Here is a 19425-nt window from a genome sequence, read left to right on the forward strand (position 1 = left end):
CATACCAAGTATAAAATATATATATATATATATATATATATATATATATATATATTGCTGAATACTGATAATTCTAAAGCAAACAAACTATATAGTAAGCTTGTTTAAGCAGGCCACTCAATAAACCCCTTGTTAACGCTTGCAGTTTGTTTCTTTTTTGAGAAAGACAACAAATAAAACCTAAAATCGTTGCAGTCTCTCTAATATAACAAAGCAAATGATAGCAGCGACATCTTGTGGTTATACTAGGCAATCCTAGTAACTGCTTGCAGCCCCGGACGTGGCGTCTTTGTAGGGCGACTTTACCATTACCATGAAGCCGGAAGTTGAGGTGAGAGGGCAGGACAAAGAGTAAGTGTTTGTGTTTTTCCTAACCATTCTGAAGTAGAATGTTCATGCAGTGTGTGGTTCTCGTTTCGTTCTTTGGCGGTTCATTAATTGATTTATTTCCAGACATCAATGCTGGTAGTAGTCCACGTGTCCCAGGTTCTGGAGGCTGGGAGCAGTCATTATTTCTAGCCATGGGACTACTACCACCTTGTGTATGTTTACTTCCTGTACACACAGCGAGAACAGAGTCTTAATGCACATATCAAGGATTGTTAAAAAAAACTGCTAAGGGAGAGGTCTTGTAGATATCCCACTAGTTGACTAGTACATAATCCGAGCAGGAATTTTCTAAAAAAAAATAAAATTATTATTATTGTTGTGAGTCAGTGATGTTTACTTCCGGAAAATCAGAGATACATGCTTCAAAACACATGTCCAGACCACCTGCTGTTTGAAATGTAAATTTATTATTTACAATCATGGCAGACTAAAACACAGGTTTTGCATGTAAGTTTAATCGTGTCTGGAATGCAGAAAACACACCCCAACAAAAACAGACTCGTACAGATGTTATAAAGGAGTGATATTTAATACATATATACAAATGTAGGCTTATTGTTCGACTATGTGAGTTAACAGTTATGTACAACTGATACTATCAGTATTACAGTATAGTTTGTAGTTTATTATGTGGCAACAACAGAATAATGACTCTGGTCTCACATCCAGTTTGTTGCCAAGTCCTGTAGGTTCCAACTCAAAAACATAGCCCGCATCCGCCCCTTTCTTACACAAGATGCTACCAAGGAGCTTGTCCATGCTCTAGTAATTTCCGGCATGGATTACTGTAACCCTCTCCTGATTGGTCTCCCCAAAAGCCGTATTGCCCCGCTACAGTCTGTAATGAATGCTGCAGCTAGACTGATTTTCCTCTCTGGTCGGTCCTCTCACACCTCGCCCCTCTGCCAGTCCTTACATTGGCTCCCTGTATCCTATAGGAGTCAATTCAAAGTGCTAACCCATACATTTAAAGCACTGAACAATTCCAGCCCCTCTTATATCTCTTCACTGATCCATAGGTATGCCCCTCCTCGTACCCTCCGCTATGCCCGTGACCACCTCCTGACCGCTGCTCGCAACTGTACGGCCAACTCGCGCTTGCAGGACCTCTCGCGGGCGGCTCCTCTCCTATGGAATAGCTTGCCTACTGCCATCAGACTCTCCCCTAGTCTTCAATCATTTAAGAAGGGCTTTAAAACCCATCTCTTCAGGAAAGCGTATGGCCTACCAGAGTAATCTCTACCTTACATACCTGTCTCTTGCTCTCTCCTATGGGACAGTGCTTTGCTCTCTCCTCCAGCTCTGCTTCACTCCTACTTGATATTTCCTGTCCTAATGTTTCTAATACCCCACCTCCTATAGTCTGTAAGCTCTTTTGAGCAGGGTCCTCTTCAACCTATTGTTCCTGTAAGTTTTCTTGTAATTGTCTATTTATTTCTATTTATTGTTACATCCCCCCCTCTCAAAATATTGTAAAGCGCTACGGAATCTGTTGGCGCTATATAAAAGCGATGATAATAATAATAATAATAATAATAATGTTGCACATACACAGAACTCCTGTATGTTAAATAAGTAGCTAGTATTAACATTGTGCCACAAGCAAGATACATTCTTGTACACACACTCAAAAAGTGTTCAGCCCTCTTTTTTATTAAGTACACAAAGCAACACTTTGACAAAGTGGTTTCCCACCATAAACAAAATACTGTGTCTGCAGGCCCCATGACATGGTTTGCTGGTCTGATTTTACGTGGAATCGTTTGAATAGTGTCACACACATGCAAACTCTAGGTATTACTGAAAAAAGTACAGTTGAAACAGGCTTGACAATAAACAATATTGCATTGATGTTGTGTTTTTGAATGCAGACCATAATAGTCACTATAATAAATATATATACATACATATATGATCACAGATTTAAAGGAATACTCCATGCCCTATAACCACTACAGCACACTATAGTGGCGGGAGTGCCCTGGCACTCCCCCCTTAATTTAAATAGTCAAACTCTTTAGAATGTGAGACTGCCAGGTGATGCTCACTGCATCCACTACATTCAGAGAGCTGGAAGCTCTTTATGTTATATAAGCCTGTGATTGCGCAATTTAGCCCTCTGGCAGAGAGCGATCAGCTGACTATCTCAGCCAATGAGCATACCCTGCACTGTAGGGCTTAGTTCAGGAAAGCTAATTTGTGCAGAAAAGAGAAGTATTTACTGTTTTTTATTTAATACAGAAAAGAAGAGATATACAGTATAATTCAGTATTGCAAGAGTAAATGAGACTGAGATACATGTATATTGTTAGCATATACAAACAATCAACATTAGGCCACTAGGTCATTATCCTCACCATATTAGGAGATATCAAGCAGCTGTACGAAGTTGACAGCAAGTACCGTTGATGTTGGGGAAAACAAGTCCATGTGTTTCTACTTTTGCATATACAGTGAGGTGAAAAAAGTATTTGATCCCCTGCTGATTTTGAACGTTTGTCCACTGATAAAGAAATGATCAGTCTATAATTTTAATGGTAGGTGTATCTTAACAGTGAGAGACAGAATAACAAAAAAAAAAAAAAAAATCCAGAGAAACACGTCAAAAAACTTACAAATTGATTTGCATGTCAATGAGTGAAACGAGTATTTGATCCCCTATCAATCAGCAAGATTTCTGGCTCCCAGGTGTCTTTTATACAGTTAACGAGCTGAGATTGGGGGCACTCTCTTGAAGTGAGTGCTCCTAATTTCAGCTTGTTACCTTTTTAAAAGACACCTGTCCACAGAAGCAATCAATCAGCTGTCCAAGGATGTCAGGGACAAGATTGTAGACGTATACATGGCTGGAATGGGATACAAGAGCTTGGCGAGAAGGTAACAACAGTTGGTGCGAATATTCGCAAATGTCAGAAACACAAAATAACTGTCAGTCTCCCATGGTCTGGTGCTCCATGCAAGATCTCACCTCATGGAGTTTCAATGATCATGAGAACGGTGAGGAATCAGCCCAGAACTACACTAGTAGATCTTGTTAATGATCTCAAGGCAGCTGGGACCATAGTCACCAAGAAAACAATTGGTAACATACTACGCCATGAAGGACTGAAATACTGCAGAGCCCGCAAGGTCCCCCGCAATGAATATCTAAATGATTCAGAGAAGAACTGGGTGAAAGTGTTGTGGTCAGATGAAACCAAAAAGCTCTTTGGCATCATCTCAACTTGCCGTTTTTGGAGGAGGCGGAATGTTGCCTATGACCCACCATCCCAGAACACCATCCCCACCGTGAATCATGGAGGTGGAAACATTATGCTTTGGAGGTGTTTTTCTGCTAAGGGGACAGGACAACTGCACCGCATCAAAGCGACGATAGATGGGGCCATGTACTGTCAAATCTTGGGTGAGAACCTCCTTCCCTCAGCCAGGGCATTGAAAATGGGTCGTGGATGGGTATTCCAGCATGACAATGACCCAAAACACACTGCCAAGGAAACAAAGGAGTGGCTCAAGAAGAAACACATTAAGGTCCTGGAGTGGCCTAGCCAGTCTCCAGACCTTAATCCCATAGAAAATCTGTGGAGGGAGCTGAAGGTTCGAGTTGCCAAACGTAAGCCTCCAAACCTTAATGACTTGGAGAGGATCTGCAAAGAGATCCTGAGATTTGTGCAAACCTGATGGCCAACGTCTAACCTCTGTGATTGCCAACAAGGGTTTTGCCACCAAGTACTAAATTGAAGGGGTCAAATACTTATTTCACTCATTGACATGCATATCAATTTATAACTTTTTTGACATGCGTTTTTCAGGACTTTTTGTTGTTGTTATTCTGTCTCTCACTGTTAAAATTATATTAGTAGAAAATAATCCAGGCACTCCAAATTGTTTCAAACCAATCGGCAACCTTTTTTGGACCCAAGTGTCAGGGTACCTGTGGTCTCTACCTCCGAAAGAGGTAGAGACTTAGCTGTTCCTCCATCCAGACGGTCTGATGGCTCCCTTCCCCGCGGTCTATCCGGTCATGCTAGGCCGGCCGCGAGGGAGTGACTGCCTTTTACAGCATCTAGGCAGGAAGTAGTCATCAGGACACTCCCCCGGAACAACCTGTCAGTCAATGGCTGCAGGACCAATCAGGACGCCTTGGGGGCGTGGTTACTGCTCTGAACAGGGTATTTAACAGAGCTTCTTTCATTAGCTCATTGCCCTGTCGTGGTTCTAGCTTGTTCTAGTCACTCAGTGCTTGTGTATTCTATTATCCCTTTTGGTTTTGACCCGGCTTGTTTACCTTACTCTGCTTATCTCTGTTACCCTTGATTCGGCTTGTCTCTCGCTTACCTGTCTTCTGTTACCCTCGACCTCGGCTTGTCTTTGACCATTCTATACTGTACTACTTACGTTAGTCCGGCCATTCTAAGGTCCGGTATACGTATCTGGCTACTGTTTGTACTCTGCGTGTTGGATCCCTGTCCCGATCCTGACATTACGACAGGGCCAATGGATCCTGCAAGTACAAACAGTCAGCTGGCTGCTCCTGATCCTAGGTTTGAAGCCATGGATCACAGAATGGATCAGATGGCGCTTGCGCTACAGGCTCTATTAGCTTGTGCCAATAACCCACCAGAGGAGATACGTAATACCCCTGTTTCTCCTGTCGGTTCAGGTCTAGAGGTAGCCACAGTGGGTGCTTCTTCTCACATTACCCCCCCAGTACGCTATGGTGGGGCTCCTGAGAAGTGTCATGGTTTTTTAAACCAAATTAGTATCCACTTTGAATTGCAACCTCGCTCTTATCCTACAGATAGGGCAAAAGTAGGATTTATTATCACCCTACTCATTGAGAAAGCTCTGAGATGGGCCAACCCACTATGGGAGAACGATAATCCATTAGTTTATAACTATAACGCATTTGTAGCTGCTTTTCGAAGAACATTTGACCCTCCAGGTAGAAAGGTTAATGCAGCCAGATTACTGTTGCGCCTGAGACAGGAGAACCAAACACTGGTGGATTATGCACTAGAGTTCAGGTCTCTGGCGGCAGAAATCAAGTGGAATGAGCAGGCGTATATGGATGTATTTTTGAATGGCCTATCTGATGTAATCCTTGATGAGGTTGCTACCAGAGAACTCCCTGAGAATTTAGAGGATTTAATTTCGTTCATCTCTCGTATAGATGAACATCTAAGAGAGAGACAGAACACTCGAGAGAGGAACCAGAGACCTTCTTTTAGGTTAGCTCCCGCTGTTCCAAGTCCTGACTCCACGATATCTTTGCTTACTGAACCTATGCAGATAGGGTATACCCACCTCTCTGAGGAGGAAAGACAGCACAGGAGAAGAGAGGGTTTGTGTATGTATTGTGGAGCCAAGGGTCATTTACTCTCGAACTGTTCTAACCGCCCGGGAAACGCTCGCACCTAAGTCTCTCTAGAGGACAGGCCTTGGGTGTTTCTATTTTGTCCTCTACTCCTGATTATAAAGATCACAGGCTTCTGCTACCAGTTTCCTTAACTTGGGGGAAGGAAGTAGTAAGGGCTATGGCATTGATAGATTCTGGTGCTGCTGAGAATTTTATCGACCAAGCCTTTGCTAGTAAGAACAATTTCCCATCCCAGCTAAGGGGAGACACCTTTGGCCGTTGAGGCCATAGATGGTAGACCACTACTAGACCCTGTTATCTTTCGTGAGACCATACCCATTAATTTAAATGTGGGTATCCTACACGTGGAGAATTTATCTCTTCTGCTCATTTCGTCTCCTTCCGTTCCCATAGTTCTGGGGTACCCATGGTTGAAAAAACATAACCCTATTATCGATTGGGAGTTAGGAGAGATACTCTCGTGGGGCCAGGGCTGCCAGGATCGGTGTTTGTGCAAGGTTTCTCCATTAGCTAATATTAACATACCAGAGAATCCTACTCAGTCCACAGAGACAAATACCAGACCTTTACCTAGACTTAAGGGCAGTGTTTGACAAGAAGAATGCCGATTCTTTGCCTCCACACAGGTCATTTGACTGTAAGATAAAGCTTCTACCCGGCACTATGCCTCCGAGGGGCCATGTATATCCTTTGTCTGTTCAGGAAAACTCGGAAAAGGGATTCATCAGGAGGTCTTCTTCTCCGGCCGGGGCTGGGTTCTTTTTCATTAAGAAGAAGGATGGCACGCTGAGACCTTGTATCGATTACCGAGGCTTGAATAAAATAACTGTCAGAAATGCCTATCCTATCCCACTGATTACCGAGTTATTTGATCGTCTTAAGGGCTCCAAAATCTTCACCAAGTTAGATCTCAGAGGGGCTTACAATTTGGTGAGAATCCAGCAAGGTCACGAGTGGATGACGGCATTCAATACCCGGTATGGCCATTACGAATACACTGTTATGCCATTTGGACTATGCAATGCTCCTGCAGTATTTCAAGATTTGATTAATGAGGTACTTAGGGAGTTTCAGCATGATTGTGTTATTGTTTACCTGGACGACATACTAATACACTCTAAGGAGATTGAGACTCACCATAGACAGGTCAGAAAGGTATTACACAAGCTGCTGCAACATGGTCTATATTGCAAATTGGAGAAGTGCAGTTTTGATCAGTCTCAGGTAGACTTTCTTGGATACGTGATTTCTGGGGAGGGTTTTAAAATGGATCCTGTAAAACTTCAATCTATTTTAGACTGGCCCTTGCCCAAAGGACTCAAGGCTATCCAAAGGTTTATTGGTTTTTCCAACTACTATAGGCGCTTCATTAAAGGATACTCCTCTATCATTGCGCCTATTACCAATATGACCAAACAAGGGGCTGATACTAAGTTCTGGTCTAAGGAAGCTCTGGGTGCTTTCAAGACTCTCAAGGAACTTTTTGCCTCGGCTCCCATTCTAGTCCATCCTGATACGACTCTGCCTTTCTTGCTCGAGGTTGATGCCTCTGAGACAGCAGTTGGGGCTGTTCTGTCTCAAAGGTTAGGGGTGGATAAACCGTTACACCCTTGTGGTTTCTTCTCTAAGAAATTTTCTGGGCCTGAGAGCAGATATGACATCGGGGAAATGGAACTGTTAGCAGTCATTAAAGCCTTAAAGGAGTGGAGACATTTGTTGGAGGGGACCCTACACCCTATTACGATTTTGACGGACCACAAAAACTTGTCCTATATTGGGGAGGCTAAGCGCTTATCCTCTAGACAAGCTCGTTGGTCCTTATTCCTGACTCACTTCAATTATGTACTGACTTACAGACCTGGTTCTAAAAACTCTAAAGCGATGCATTATCTCGCCAATATGAACCTTCTACTGTACCTGAACCAGTTCTTTCTTCTATAGTTCCGAAATGCAATATCATTGCTAATACGAATCTCAGGATTCATTCTCCATTACTGGCCGAGATCATTAAGTTGCAACATCTAGCACCTAAACAGACTCCTGCGGGCCGTCATTTCGTTCCTCCTGCTCTTCAACTGGAACTTTTACAGTGTTTACATAATAGCAAGATGGCGGGACATCCTGGTATTCGCAAAACTTACGCGTTGATCTCTAAGGACTTCTGGTGGCCTGCTTTACGGAGGGACATTGAGGAGTTCATCGCTGCATGTGAAGTTTGTACTAAAACCAAACAACCCCATACGCTTCCATGTGGATTCCTGCAACCCTTGGAGGTTCCAGAAAAACCATGGTCCTGTTTGGCCATGGACTTTATTGTCGATCTACCTATCTCTAAAAGACAGACTGTTATCCTCACCGTGGTTGACAGGTTTACTAAGATGGCACACTTCATTCCCCTGCCTAAACTCCCGTCTTCTCCCGAATTGGCAGAGATATTCGATAAGGAGATTTTTCGCCTACATGGGATACCCTCTCAAATTGTATCGGACAGAGGCTCCCAATTTGTTTCCCGCTTTTGGAGGTCCTTCTGCTCTCAACTTGGTATTAAATTAAACTTTTCTTCTGCCTATCATCCTCAGTCTAACGGAGCTGCTGAACGTACCAACCAGAAAATTGAACAATATTTACGATGCTTTGTTTCTGAACACCAGGATGATTGGGTCGGTTTGATTCCTTGGGCGGAGTTTGCACACAACAATCTCGTTTGCGATTCTACTCATTCAAGCCCCTTCTTCATGAATTATGGTTTTCATCCGTCTATTCTTTCTTCGGATTCCCCTTCCCAGGGGGTGCCGTCGGTTGATGTTCATGTTGCCAATTTGAGGAAGTTGTGGGATCAAACTCGACAAATCCTTGTGCACAACTCTATGTTGGTCAAGAAACACGCTGATAAACGTAGAAGGGCGGCTCCGGTCTTTGTTCCAGGTGATAGGGTATGGCTGAGCACGAGGAACATCCGTTTAAAAGTGCCCTCCATGAAGTTCGCTCCTCGTTATATTGGACCCTACAGGGTGCTGACCCGTATCAATCCAGTTGAGTATCGTTTAGCTCTTCCTAATACCTTACGCATCCCGAACTCGTTTCACGTTTCATTGCTGAAACCACTCATATGTAACAGATTTTCCTCCACAATAGCCCCTCCTCGCCCCGTTCAGGTGGAGGGTCAGGAGGAGTATGAGGTTAACTCTATTATTGATTCTCGAATCTCCCCGGGGAGAGTACAATATCTGGTTGATTGGAAGGGATATGGTCCTGAGGAGAGGAGTTGGGTACCTCAGGAGGATGTTCATGCTCCCCGTCTCCGCAGGGCGTATCACTCTCGCTTCCCATCTCGTCCCGGTTCATTCCGCCCGGTGGGCGTATCTGAGAAGGGGGGTACTGTCAGGGTACCTGTGGTCTCTACCTCCAAAAGAGGTAGAGACTTAGCTGTTCCTCCATCCAGACGGTCTGATGGCTCCCTTCCCCGCGGTCTATCCGGTCATGCTAGGCCGGCCGCGAGGGAGTGACTGCCTTTTACAGCATCTAGGCAGGAAGTAGTCATCAGGACACTCCCCCGGAACAACCTGTCAGTCAATGGCTGCAGGACCAATCAGGACGCCTTGGGGGCGTGGTTACTGCTCTGAACAGGGTATTTAACAGAGCTTCTTTCATTAGCTCATTGCCCTGTCGTGGTTCTAGCTTGTTCTAGTCACTCAGTGCTTGTGTATTCTATTATCCCTTTTGGTTTTGACCCGGCTTGTTTACCTTACTCTGCTTATCTCTGTTACCCTTGATTCGGCTTGTCTCTCGCTTACCTGTCTTCTGTTACCCTTGACCTCGGCTTGTCTTTGACCATTCTATACTGTACTACTTACGTTAGTCCGGCCATTCTAAGGTCCGGTATACGTATCTGGCTACTGTTTGTACTCTGCGTGTTGGATCCCTGTCCCGATCCTGACACCAAGAACCACACAACGTTTCGACCCCTTAGGGCCTTTATCAAGGTTAAAATTATAGACTGATTATTTCTTTGCCAGTGGGAGAAATTTTCAAAATCAGCAGGGGATCAAATACATTTTTCCCTCACTGTACATTGCCCAGACCAGTTATGCCTCTCTTACTCATCAATCAGCCCTGAGACAATTTGTAGCTATTGTGTTACCTCTTTTGCACATCCAAGAGATACAGGTGATACTCAAAAATTTTGAATATTGTGCAAAAGTTCATTTATTTCAGTAATGCAATGTAAAAGGGGAAACTAATAAATGAGATAGACGCATTACATGCAAAACAAGATAGTTCAAGCCGTGATTTGTCATAAGTGCGATGATTATGGCTTACAGCTCATGAAAACCCTAAATCCACAATCTCAATAAATTAGAATATTCCATGCAATCAATAAAACAAGGAGTTTACATAGAACAATATCGGAACTCTGAAAAGTATAAGTATGTATATGGACTCAGTACTTGGTTTGGGCCCCATTTGCAGCAATTACTGCCTCAATGAGGCGTGGCATGGAGGCTATCAGCCTGTTGCACTGCTGAGGTGTTTTGGAAGACCAGGATGCTTCAATAGCGGCCTTCAGCTCTTCTTTCTTGTTCGGTCTCATGTCTCTCATCTTTCTCTTGGCAATGCCCCATAGATTCTCTATGGGGTTCAGGTCAGGCGAGTTTGCTGGCCAATCAAGCACAGTAATCCCACGGTCATTGAACCAGGCTTTGGTGCTTTTGGCAGTGTGGGCAGGTGCCAAGTACTGCTGGAAAATGAAGTCCGCTTCAAGCATCTTGCAGTGTGTGCCTCTCCATTCTTCCTCCAGACTCTGGGTCCTTGGTTTCCAAATGAGATGCAAAAGTTGCTCTCATCAGAAAAGAGGACTTTGGACCACTAAGCAACAGACCAGGTCTGTATTTCTTTAGCCTAGGTAAGACGCTTCTGACGTTGTTTGTTGTTCAGGAGCGGCTTGACAAGAGGAATACGACATCTGAAGCCCATGTCCAAGATCCGTCTGTGTGTCGTGGCTCTTGTCCACTCCTTGTGAAAGTCCCCAACACTTTTGAATGGCCTTTTCCTGACAATCCTCTCCAGGCTGCAGTCATCCCTGCTGCTTGTGCACCTTTTTCTTCCAGGTGTAAATGAAAAAGAAAAAAGAGAAAAAAAACTACCAATAGGTGTCTCAACATAGAATCATAATCAATATTGTCACAGTAGAAACAAACTTTAAAACGTAACTTTTGATAAGTATACTAAAATAGACACATAAAAGAATACTAGTAAAAACAGAAAGCACAAGGCTAAATTATGTCCTGTTGTCTAGCTAGAGCTGACACCGAACTCTCAAATAGCAAATATCGCAGAGAGAGTGGGAGTGAAAAAAGATACTTAGTAAATCATAATATAACAGTTGCTACAAAATGTGTAGCAAAAAGTAGCAGAGGGGAGCGCAGGGTGCATCTATTCTATAGACCAGTGGTAGTCAACCTTTTTTTACCTACCGCCCACTAATGCATCATTTTGGTTGAAAAAAATTTCCTTACCGCCCACCAGTTTTCGCGCAAATGCGGAATATTTTTAGAAAGGAGGGTGTTTTACAAAAAATAAATGTACGTACATTTATCTTTTTATTTCTACTTAATGCAGGTTTATAAGGTTTTAACTTTATAAAGTTTAATGAGAAAACAATAAAGTAAATTGAAATTACCTTTACTAGTGATTAATGAGATCCTTGAGGTTGATGCTGCGAGACTAAATATTTGATATCTGGTTCGATTTTCGTAAGGAACAAACGAAGGTCTCTTTCAGTGATATTCAGACGACTTCTCTGTTTGCGCATAATATGATTTCTCATTTGTGCGTCAGCTCATCTCCTCTCCCTCCTCAATTCCCCTCCCCACCTTTTTTCCCCCTTTTTTCTATTTTTTAACCTTCCTTGTAGCAATGCCCAGTAGGAAGGCTGAGCTAGGTAGCCCACTTACTATATAGTCCACTATAACAGACAGACACACGTACAGACACACGTACGACACACGACACATACATACACACACACGACACATACATACACACACACACATACAGACACATACACACACATACATACACACACACACGACACACATACATACATACACACACACACGACACATACATACACACATACATACACACACACACGACACACATACATACACACGACACACATACAGACACACACATACACACACACAAATACAGACACATAGATACACACACACGACACATACATACACACACGACACATACAGACACACACACACACACACACCACATACAGACACACACCACATACAGACACACACACCACATACAGACACACACACCACATACAGACACACACACCACATACAGACACACACCACATACAGACACACACACCACATACAGACACACACCACATACAGACACACACAACACATACATACAGACACACACAAGACACACATACCAACAGACAGTCACACATACACACACACACACAAGACACACATATATACAGACACACACACACAAGACATACATACAAAGACACACACACACACATTATATTTAAGTCACCCTCCTGTTTCCTACCTTTTAGATTCAGGAGGGTGACTTTCCCTGTGGTCCAGTGGTGGCTCAGGTGGATGGGAGTCAGAGTTCCCACTCTGACTCCCTGGTCTTCCTCCCGCGCGGCTCTCAGGGTTAGCTGGGAGGAGTGACGTGCATTTTATCATTTGATCATTTGGTTGCAGAAGCCGTACGATTGACGTGCATGCACAATAAGACATCAGTGCTTCAACTTTTTAAAATTTTCTTCTCACAGTTTGAGCTCTGTATCTAAACTACTGCAGGAACACTCTAATGTTAAAATAAATTAGCATACACATTACGTGTTTGTTAGCAATGCAATACCCTTGTATTTTTCTCTCATCCAAAATCAGTAAATAAAAAAAAGTCAGTAAATAAACATAGAGCGTACCTTTAAACTTAATAAGTGGAAGAGCAGGTATAGCAGCAATGTTCTAAATCTCTGCCAATACCGTCTGTGTCTTTGCTACTCCAGGACAGAACTGTGTGGTAATATTTCAGGGACACTGTAGTCACCAGAACAACTACAGATTAATATATTTATTCTGGTGAGTAGAATTATTCCCTTCAGGCACTGTGTTTTCATAAAAAAATTTATGTTTACATTACAGCCTAGGGATACCTGCACTTGCCTCTCCTCATATGGCTGCTAGAGGTGCTTCCTGGGCCAATGCTGGTGTGCAGCACTGCCATTTAGTGTCTCGACCCTCTGCATGCAGACACTGAACTTTCCACTAAATAATGCCTTCATTCAATGCATTTCTGTGATGAGATGTTGATTGGCCAGGGCTATGTTTGGCTTGTGCTGGCTCTGCCCCTGACCTGCCTCCTTGACAGACTCAGACAATTCTATGGGAAAGCATTGTGATTGGCTCAGATAATCTTTGCCAAGGAGGCAGATTAGTGGCAGAGGCAGCAGCTGCAGATCTGAATAAAAGTAAGATTTTACTATATTTAGGGGAGCCAGGAGGGCTAAATGGTGTTTTTAACACTATAGGGTCAGGGATTTGCATTAATGACCCTATAGTGTTCCATTAATGACTAAATCATTTACAGATATGTAATGAAAACTGGCATCACATAACAAAAAAAGGTTTACACAAACTATAGGTAATTTTAAATAGTACAAAAGGTAAGGTCTCTTGTGCTTGTTTGTGTTTGTTTGTGTAACGTTAATACCCAATACGCAGCGTGAAGATCACTCTGTATCAGAACAATAGAGACAGGTAGAAAGTCCCTAAACCGTTCCTTAGAATGGCCGGAATATAATAGAAACTACAAGAAATGCCAGAAACAAGCCAAGGTCAAAGAAAGCTAGAAATACACAATAGCAAGGAACGTAGCCAAGTCAGGAAAACCAGAAATCAGAATAGTCAAGAGCAAGCCCGGTCAACACACAAAGAACAATCAAAAGGATACAGGAATGCGCTGAGGGGACACTTGGAGCACAAGGCACACTAGAAACCACAACAGGGCAATGATTTGGAGACAGACTGGGCTTTTATATGATTGGGAACTTGATTTTCATAACCACACCCCCTAAAGGTACGTGTACGTTGAGCTCTCTTGTTTAGAGCTCTTCTGACCACAGGGCGTTGGTACGCATGCGCCGCCTCTTTAAAAGGAGCGGGCGCATAGCAGGCGGCAGCCCTGATGCTTAATGCATCCTTTCCGCACTACAAACTGTAAGCTGTCAGTCACTTACCTTGTCGGTCCGCCGATCTACTGACAACGGGATCGGTCGGACCGACAAGGTAAGTGACTGACAGCTTACAGTTTGTAGTGCGGTTAGGCAGCTTGAAAAACCCAAGCCAGAGTTCTTGGTTGTGGATGGTGTGGAATTGTGAAAGAGGGAAGCAGCGCCTTAAAGATCTCCTCAAAATCCAATCTGGAAAATTCAAAATGAAACACGAGAGGACAAAAACAAAATATGGTGTAGTATTTTCAGATACTTGGTAAGATACATAAAAGGAAAAGCACTTGCACTTTTTTGGAGCTAGTAATTAGTTCCAAATATATGCGTTCAGGCAGTATAATCCCTGCCTATCGATCTGTGGAATATCTTGATCTTGAGTCTTCACGGTTGATAGTTGTTTTGGTAGCTAGTGTGGTATGAGCTCCCTAGCTCAAGGTATTCAGGATTTATGCTTTTTAGTGTACAGGAGGGTAGTAGCAAAAAGTCGCCAATATATTCACTATATATAAAAGAATACAAATATATAGTGCTCTCAGTAGTAAAATAAATATAGGTGATAAAAGGAGATATACTTACTAGTGGAGAGCAAAAAAATGGGTTTTGCTCAATCCTTGCAGCTTAGTTGGCATGTTCCCCACCATGGAATACGATGTCAGGATCTTTGAAATAAAATCTTCTGGATTAAATCAGAAAGGTCCAAATACGGTTAAAAATAACAAAATTTATTGAAGAAAAAAAAAAAAAAGATTAAAACCATAAAAGGAATAAACACTAATGCATTTTTACAGAGATTACAGTCTTTCTCAAAGTGTCCTAAATTATTAACAGATATTTAATGGAAACTGGCATTACATGAAAAAAGGTTCACACAACATATAGATGATTTTAAATGTTTTATTCAGTGATGTGATGATATGATACATCTGTCCATTTATGTCCACGTTATGGTTGGGGGGTGTATATTTTTAATGAAAATTGCACTTTTTTTTATATTTATCATCTTTATTTTTGTTTTCCAATACAACAACATTGCCAAAATATATAAAGTACAATTAAATCTAATACTTGATTGCAGTTCTGCAAGAAATTCATATATAGCCTTTACAGAGGTATAGCAGATATATACCTATATACAAGACAACGAAACATAAATACATTAAAAAGGACTACAACCATTGGGGCTCGATCGATATAGTAGAGAGGTTATATATATACCGGTATATATCCAAGGGATCTCTTGTTACGCCTGGGGGATCAGTAAAACTGGCCCGATTAACAAGGTCCTCTATCCCGTCCTGAAACTCAACTAGATTGGATTTTATTTTTGTATATCAACCAAGGAAACCATGAGTCACAATATGAGATAAATTTGCCAGAAGAAGAAACTAAATTGCAATACATTGTGTATTGTTAGTCTATTTGATTATTTCTTGCCATATTGGAGGATGGCTAGATTTCAAATTACGGGCAATAGAGATCTTAGAAGCGTAAATAATCTGTGTAGTAAGATATTTATATTTTTTCCCCATTAACGGGAAATCTAAGTTGAATAAAAAAAACGCAAATTCTGGTGCTACATATATCTGAGGCTAAATTATCTTCAAGTCTTAATTCCAATTTAATTGGAACCTGGAGTATATTGAGTATATTGAGTATTTGGGTATCACACTATCCTTTAATATTCCGAATATATTGCACTGAAATTATGAAGACTTCTATACTTTAACTCATAGGCAATTGACTAAGTCAGGCAAAATTGAAATGTCATTGTTGGGGCGATTGAATATAGTGAATGCATATTCTATTCCGAAATTGCTTTTTTTTTATTCAGGTCCTTACCCTTTAAACTAGGCAAAGATAGGATCCTACAATTTCAAAGATTATTTTCTAATTTTATCTGGGGTAAAAAATGCCCGAGAATATCCCAGAGGATCTTACAAAACAAATATGACAAAGGTGGCATTTTATTCCCAGAGATTGAAAAGTTACATCTAACATGTCTAGATGCTAATTTAATGGTACGAACCAAACTAAATATTCAAAATAATGCCTGGTTTCAGATTGAACAAGAAAATTACCCACATGGATATCTAGACACTGTATTCTGGTCAGATGACCCGACTGTATTTAGTCAAAGAAATGCTTTGAATCAATTGATAGAATGGCACATTTTTTTTTTTTTTTTTAAATTCTTTATTTTTGTTGTGCATAGCGTAAACAATCCTGTTTGCACTGCCACAGTAGCTGGTGCAAGCAAGTAGGTAAACATACATTAACATAGGAATGGCATTGAAATACATAGCACAGTTTTTTGTTTTTATAATCAAGATAGGAAACATGTTAACGATAGACATGTAGGCTTGAAATGCCATGACAGCTGTGGCAGTCATAGTATGAACATACATCAATATACTTTGTCATGTCATATGATGAAATCGCTCATTTTATAGGTATGAGAAAGCAAGCTTAACTGTGGGCTTGAGCGTTAGATCTGAGTGATTACGAGTGTAACGAAGAGTAACGTATTGCTTGAAGCATGGTATATGCTAGGTAGGAGCTAAGCATTGTTAAGAGAAAAATAGTATAACAAGCTCGGATTAACACTGGATATATTATGCCAATGGCCTTCGGCAGCAGCTATACATGCTTGACCAAATGGGGCTCCCTGCGTTACAACTGTAGCTGGCTGTGGTGTAGAAAAATTACTCAAGTCACGTGGGTAAGAAATTAAAGCAAAGTAGGATAATAAAACGTAAAAAATTGCTCTGTGAGCCAGCCTGGCCAGCTGTGGTAAGTATCAGGCCAGGCTGGCTAATTATAATGCTGTTATGTGCGGCCTAGCATGGATGGAGGCCTATGGCCGAGACAGACTCTGCTTTTGCGATTAACCAATGCCCATTTGTGGCTGTACCTAGTCCTGGCCTGTAGGGTGCTGCGAACTCCCATGGATCTTAAAAACATGCATGTACTTCTACAATCATGTACTTTTTTCACGTGTACCATTTTACTCTATTTTTATATGTGCCAATGTATTAATATTACTACTCTGTAAGAATGGCACATTTTTAAAACCTAGATCTGCAACAATCCTGATGTTTCTAGTCCTGCTCTTTATATTTCCTAACTATTTTTATTTATCATTGTGTCCAGTTATCTGCTTCTGAGTAGTCCACATAAACTCCAGCAGATGCAAGTATCTATGGATGCTCAATATATATTTTACAGCATGTAAATGGAGTTTTACTTCATATTTCTTTTTCATTTCAGTGTGTGATCTCTCCATGATGACGTTTGTATGAAGACACAAAGGCAATTTGACACTGTAAAATGCCAAGGAAAAGAAAGAGTCTGGTTCTTAGTCCTTTAAGAAAGTCCTCAGCCTCTACTTCAGCTAGCTGGCCACCGCTGCCATCATCTTCATCTTCTGCTGTACCACCTCTACCACAAGCAATGAGTAATACATGCAATGAGAGGCTGCTTAGCAGAATGTGCGAGATGTTCTCCAACCTGGATCCTACCCTGGTGGAAATGGTTCTCAGTGAATACAAAGAAGGTAAACATATTTCACTATTCCTTATATATGTTAGAAAAAGACACTAGAATGCTACATAATTGAAAATTGGCAAACTGTTTTCCTTGGTTTATCTTGACTGGTAGGAATACATATATGTATCCCCAACACTATAGTGTTCTTCTCATTATTTCGATATTTCCTTAGCTGAAATATTGGTGAAGCACTAAAAGACTAGTGAGCATGCGCAGTAAAATTATTATTAAACGGTAGTGCCTCTAGTGGCCGTCAGCAAGATAGCCACTAGAGTTATGTTTAACCCTTCAGTGGAAACATTGCTTTTTCTACAGAACTGCCATGTTTTACATTGCATGGTTAAAACTAAATGGCTACTGCACCCAGACTACTTCATTGAGATATAGTGGTCATTTAAGTCTCTATATATCCCTGTTAGTAAACATAACAGGGAATAAAAACCTTATGTCATGCCGGGTTAGTGTTTTATAAAATATATAAGTTTCATAATTCTATGACTGGCTCTAGGAAGGACTATTTAATTTTACATTACATTTCTATTTTTCTAATCATTTTATTTATATGTTTGTTTATTTATATAATTTTTTTCTGTGTGATTAGTTGAGGTTGTAGACCATCTTTTGGAGCTTTCAAACGCAGCAAAAATGGAATCCCAGTCTGAATCCGCAGACAAATATGGTTTTGATATGATAGCATCATACCTGGATGGCGATCAGGCAAATTTGAGCCCTGGAATACTTGGAGATGTTGCTAATGAACCCACTTCAACTGAAGAATCTCAGGCTGAATTTTGTATGGACATGGCACTGTCTAATGACCTAGATTCGTTGTTAGATGAGGCACTTATTCGATTCAGCAATTCAGAACATGCTCCTGACACAGCAGAGTGTAACATGTTTGACAATGTTGACTTTCAAGATTTACTTCAAACTGCCTCTGCTGAAGATGTCTCATTCCCCTTGCAGCATTCAGAGACCGATGGCCACACTTCAGGAGACATAGACATTGCATATGACATGTACCTGGGCATTCCGGAAAACAAAGTCAATGACGCAATTACTGATTGTAGTACAGAAACAGAATTCACAAAGACATCTGAGATGAATGATCTGGAAAGAGAGTTCAACGTAAAACTAGATATGTTTTCAGAATCTGCAGAACAGTCATCCCAAGCTTCTGCTTGCGTTCCAGAATCCATTGAGAAGATTGAGACAGGTGATCAAAAAGTGAATCCTTTTGATGTTAAACCAGCATCCATCCCTTCCAGGAGCTCATTGTCACATGAATCTTGTAGGTATCAACAGGTGTGGAATCCTTTGGCTCCGACATTTTACCCTGTATCCGTTCCAACACAAAGATTTGTTGCACCGGTTTCCACTGGTCCTGCCACATGGACATTTGTTACAGATCCAACAATTGTTGCTCCAGGCACCTACTTCACTCCTCCTGTGGCCCCATACACATGGAACATTGGGCAATTTTCTCCAAACAACTGGTATGGTAACCATGTAACATCCACAAGTCAGCATGAAGCCGAGCCGCAAACAGTTCATCAGAGTCCCAAAAAAATGACACACTTTGCAGGAAAAGTGCTTATTTTGCTGAGAGGTGCTCCTGGGTCTGGGAAATCTACACTGGCAAGGTAGGGAATCATTCTTTACTCGGTACATCACATTCGTGTGCAACTACTGTGCTTGGACTGTTGAAATATATTTTTTCTTTTTAATCATGGAATTCTCATAATTCTGTTTATATGTTATTATTTTTCTCTTTATATGCCTGATTTTTTAAGTAAATGCTAATTTAATTTAATATGTTCATTTTTTTTAA

The 19425-nt window shown here is 41.4% G+C and overlaps 1 protein-coding gene across 1 annotated transcript in view; it reads left to right on the forward strand.

Moving 5' to 3' along the window:
• The first annotated feature begins 320 nt into the window (after window positions 1-320).
• The window catches only part of N4BP2 (NEDD4 binding protein 2), a 50352-nt gene continuing 31247 nt past the window's right edge, over window positions 321-19425 (forward strand). Inside the window, exons 1-3 of the mRNA XM_063457888.1 lie at window positions 321-351; window positions 17316-17601; window positions 18196-19237. Of these exons, the coding sequence (XP_063313958.1) occupies window positions 17376-17601; window positions 18196-19237 (1268 nt within the window). The 5' untranslated portion in view covers window positions 321-351; window positions 17316-17375. The remainder of the gene's footprint in view (window positions 352-17315; window positions 17602-18195; window positions 19238-19425) is intronic.

Source organism: Pelobates fuscus, chromosome 6 (assembly GCF_036172605.1).
Source record: "Pelobates fuscus isolate aPelFus1 chromosome 6, aPelFus1.pri, whole genome shotgun sequence".
Classification (NCBI taxonomy): Eukaryota; Metazoa; Chordata; class Amphibia; order Anura; family Pelobatidae; genus Pelobates; species Pelobates fuscus.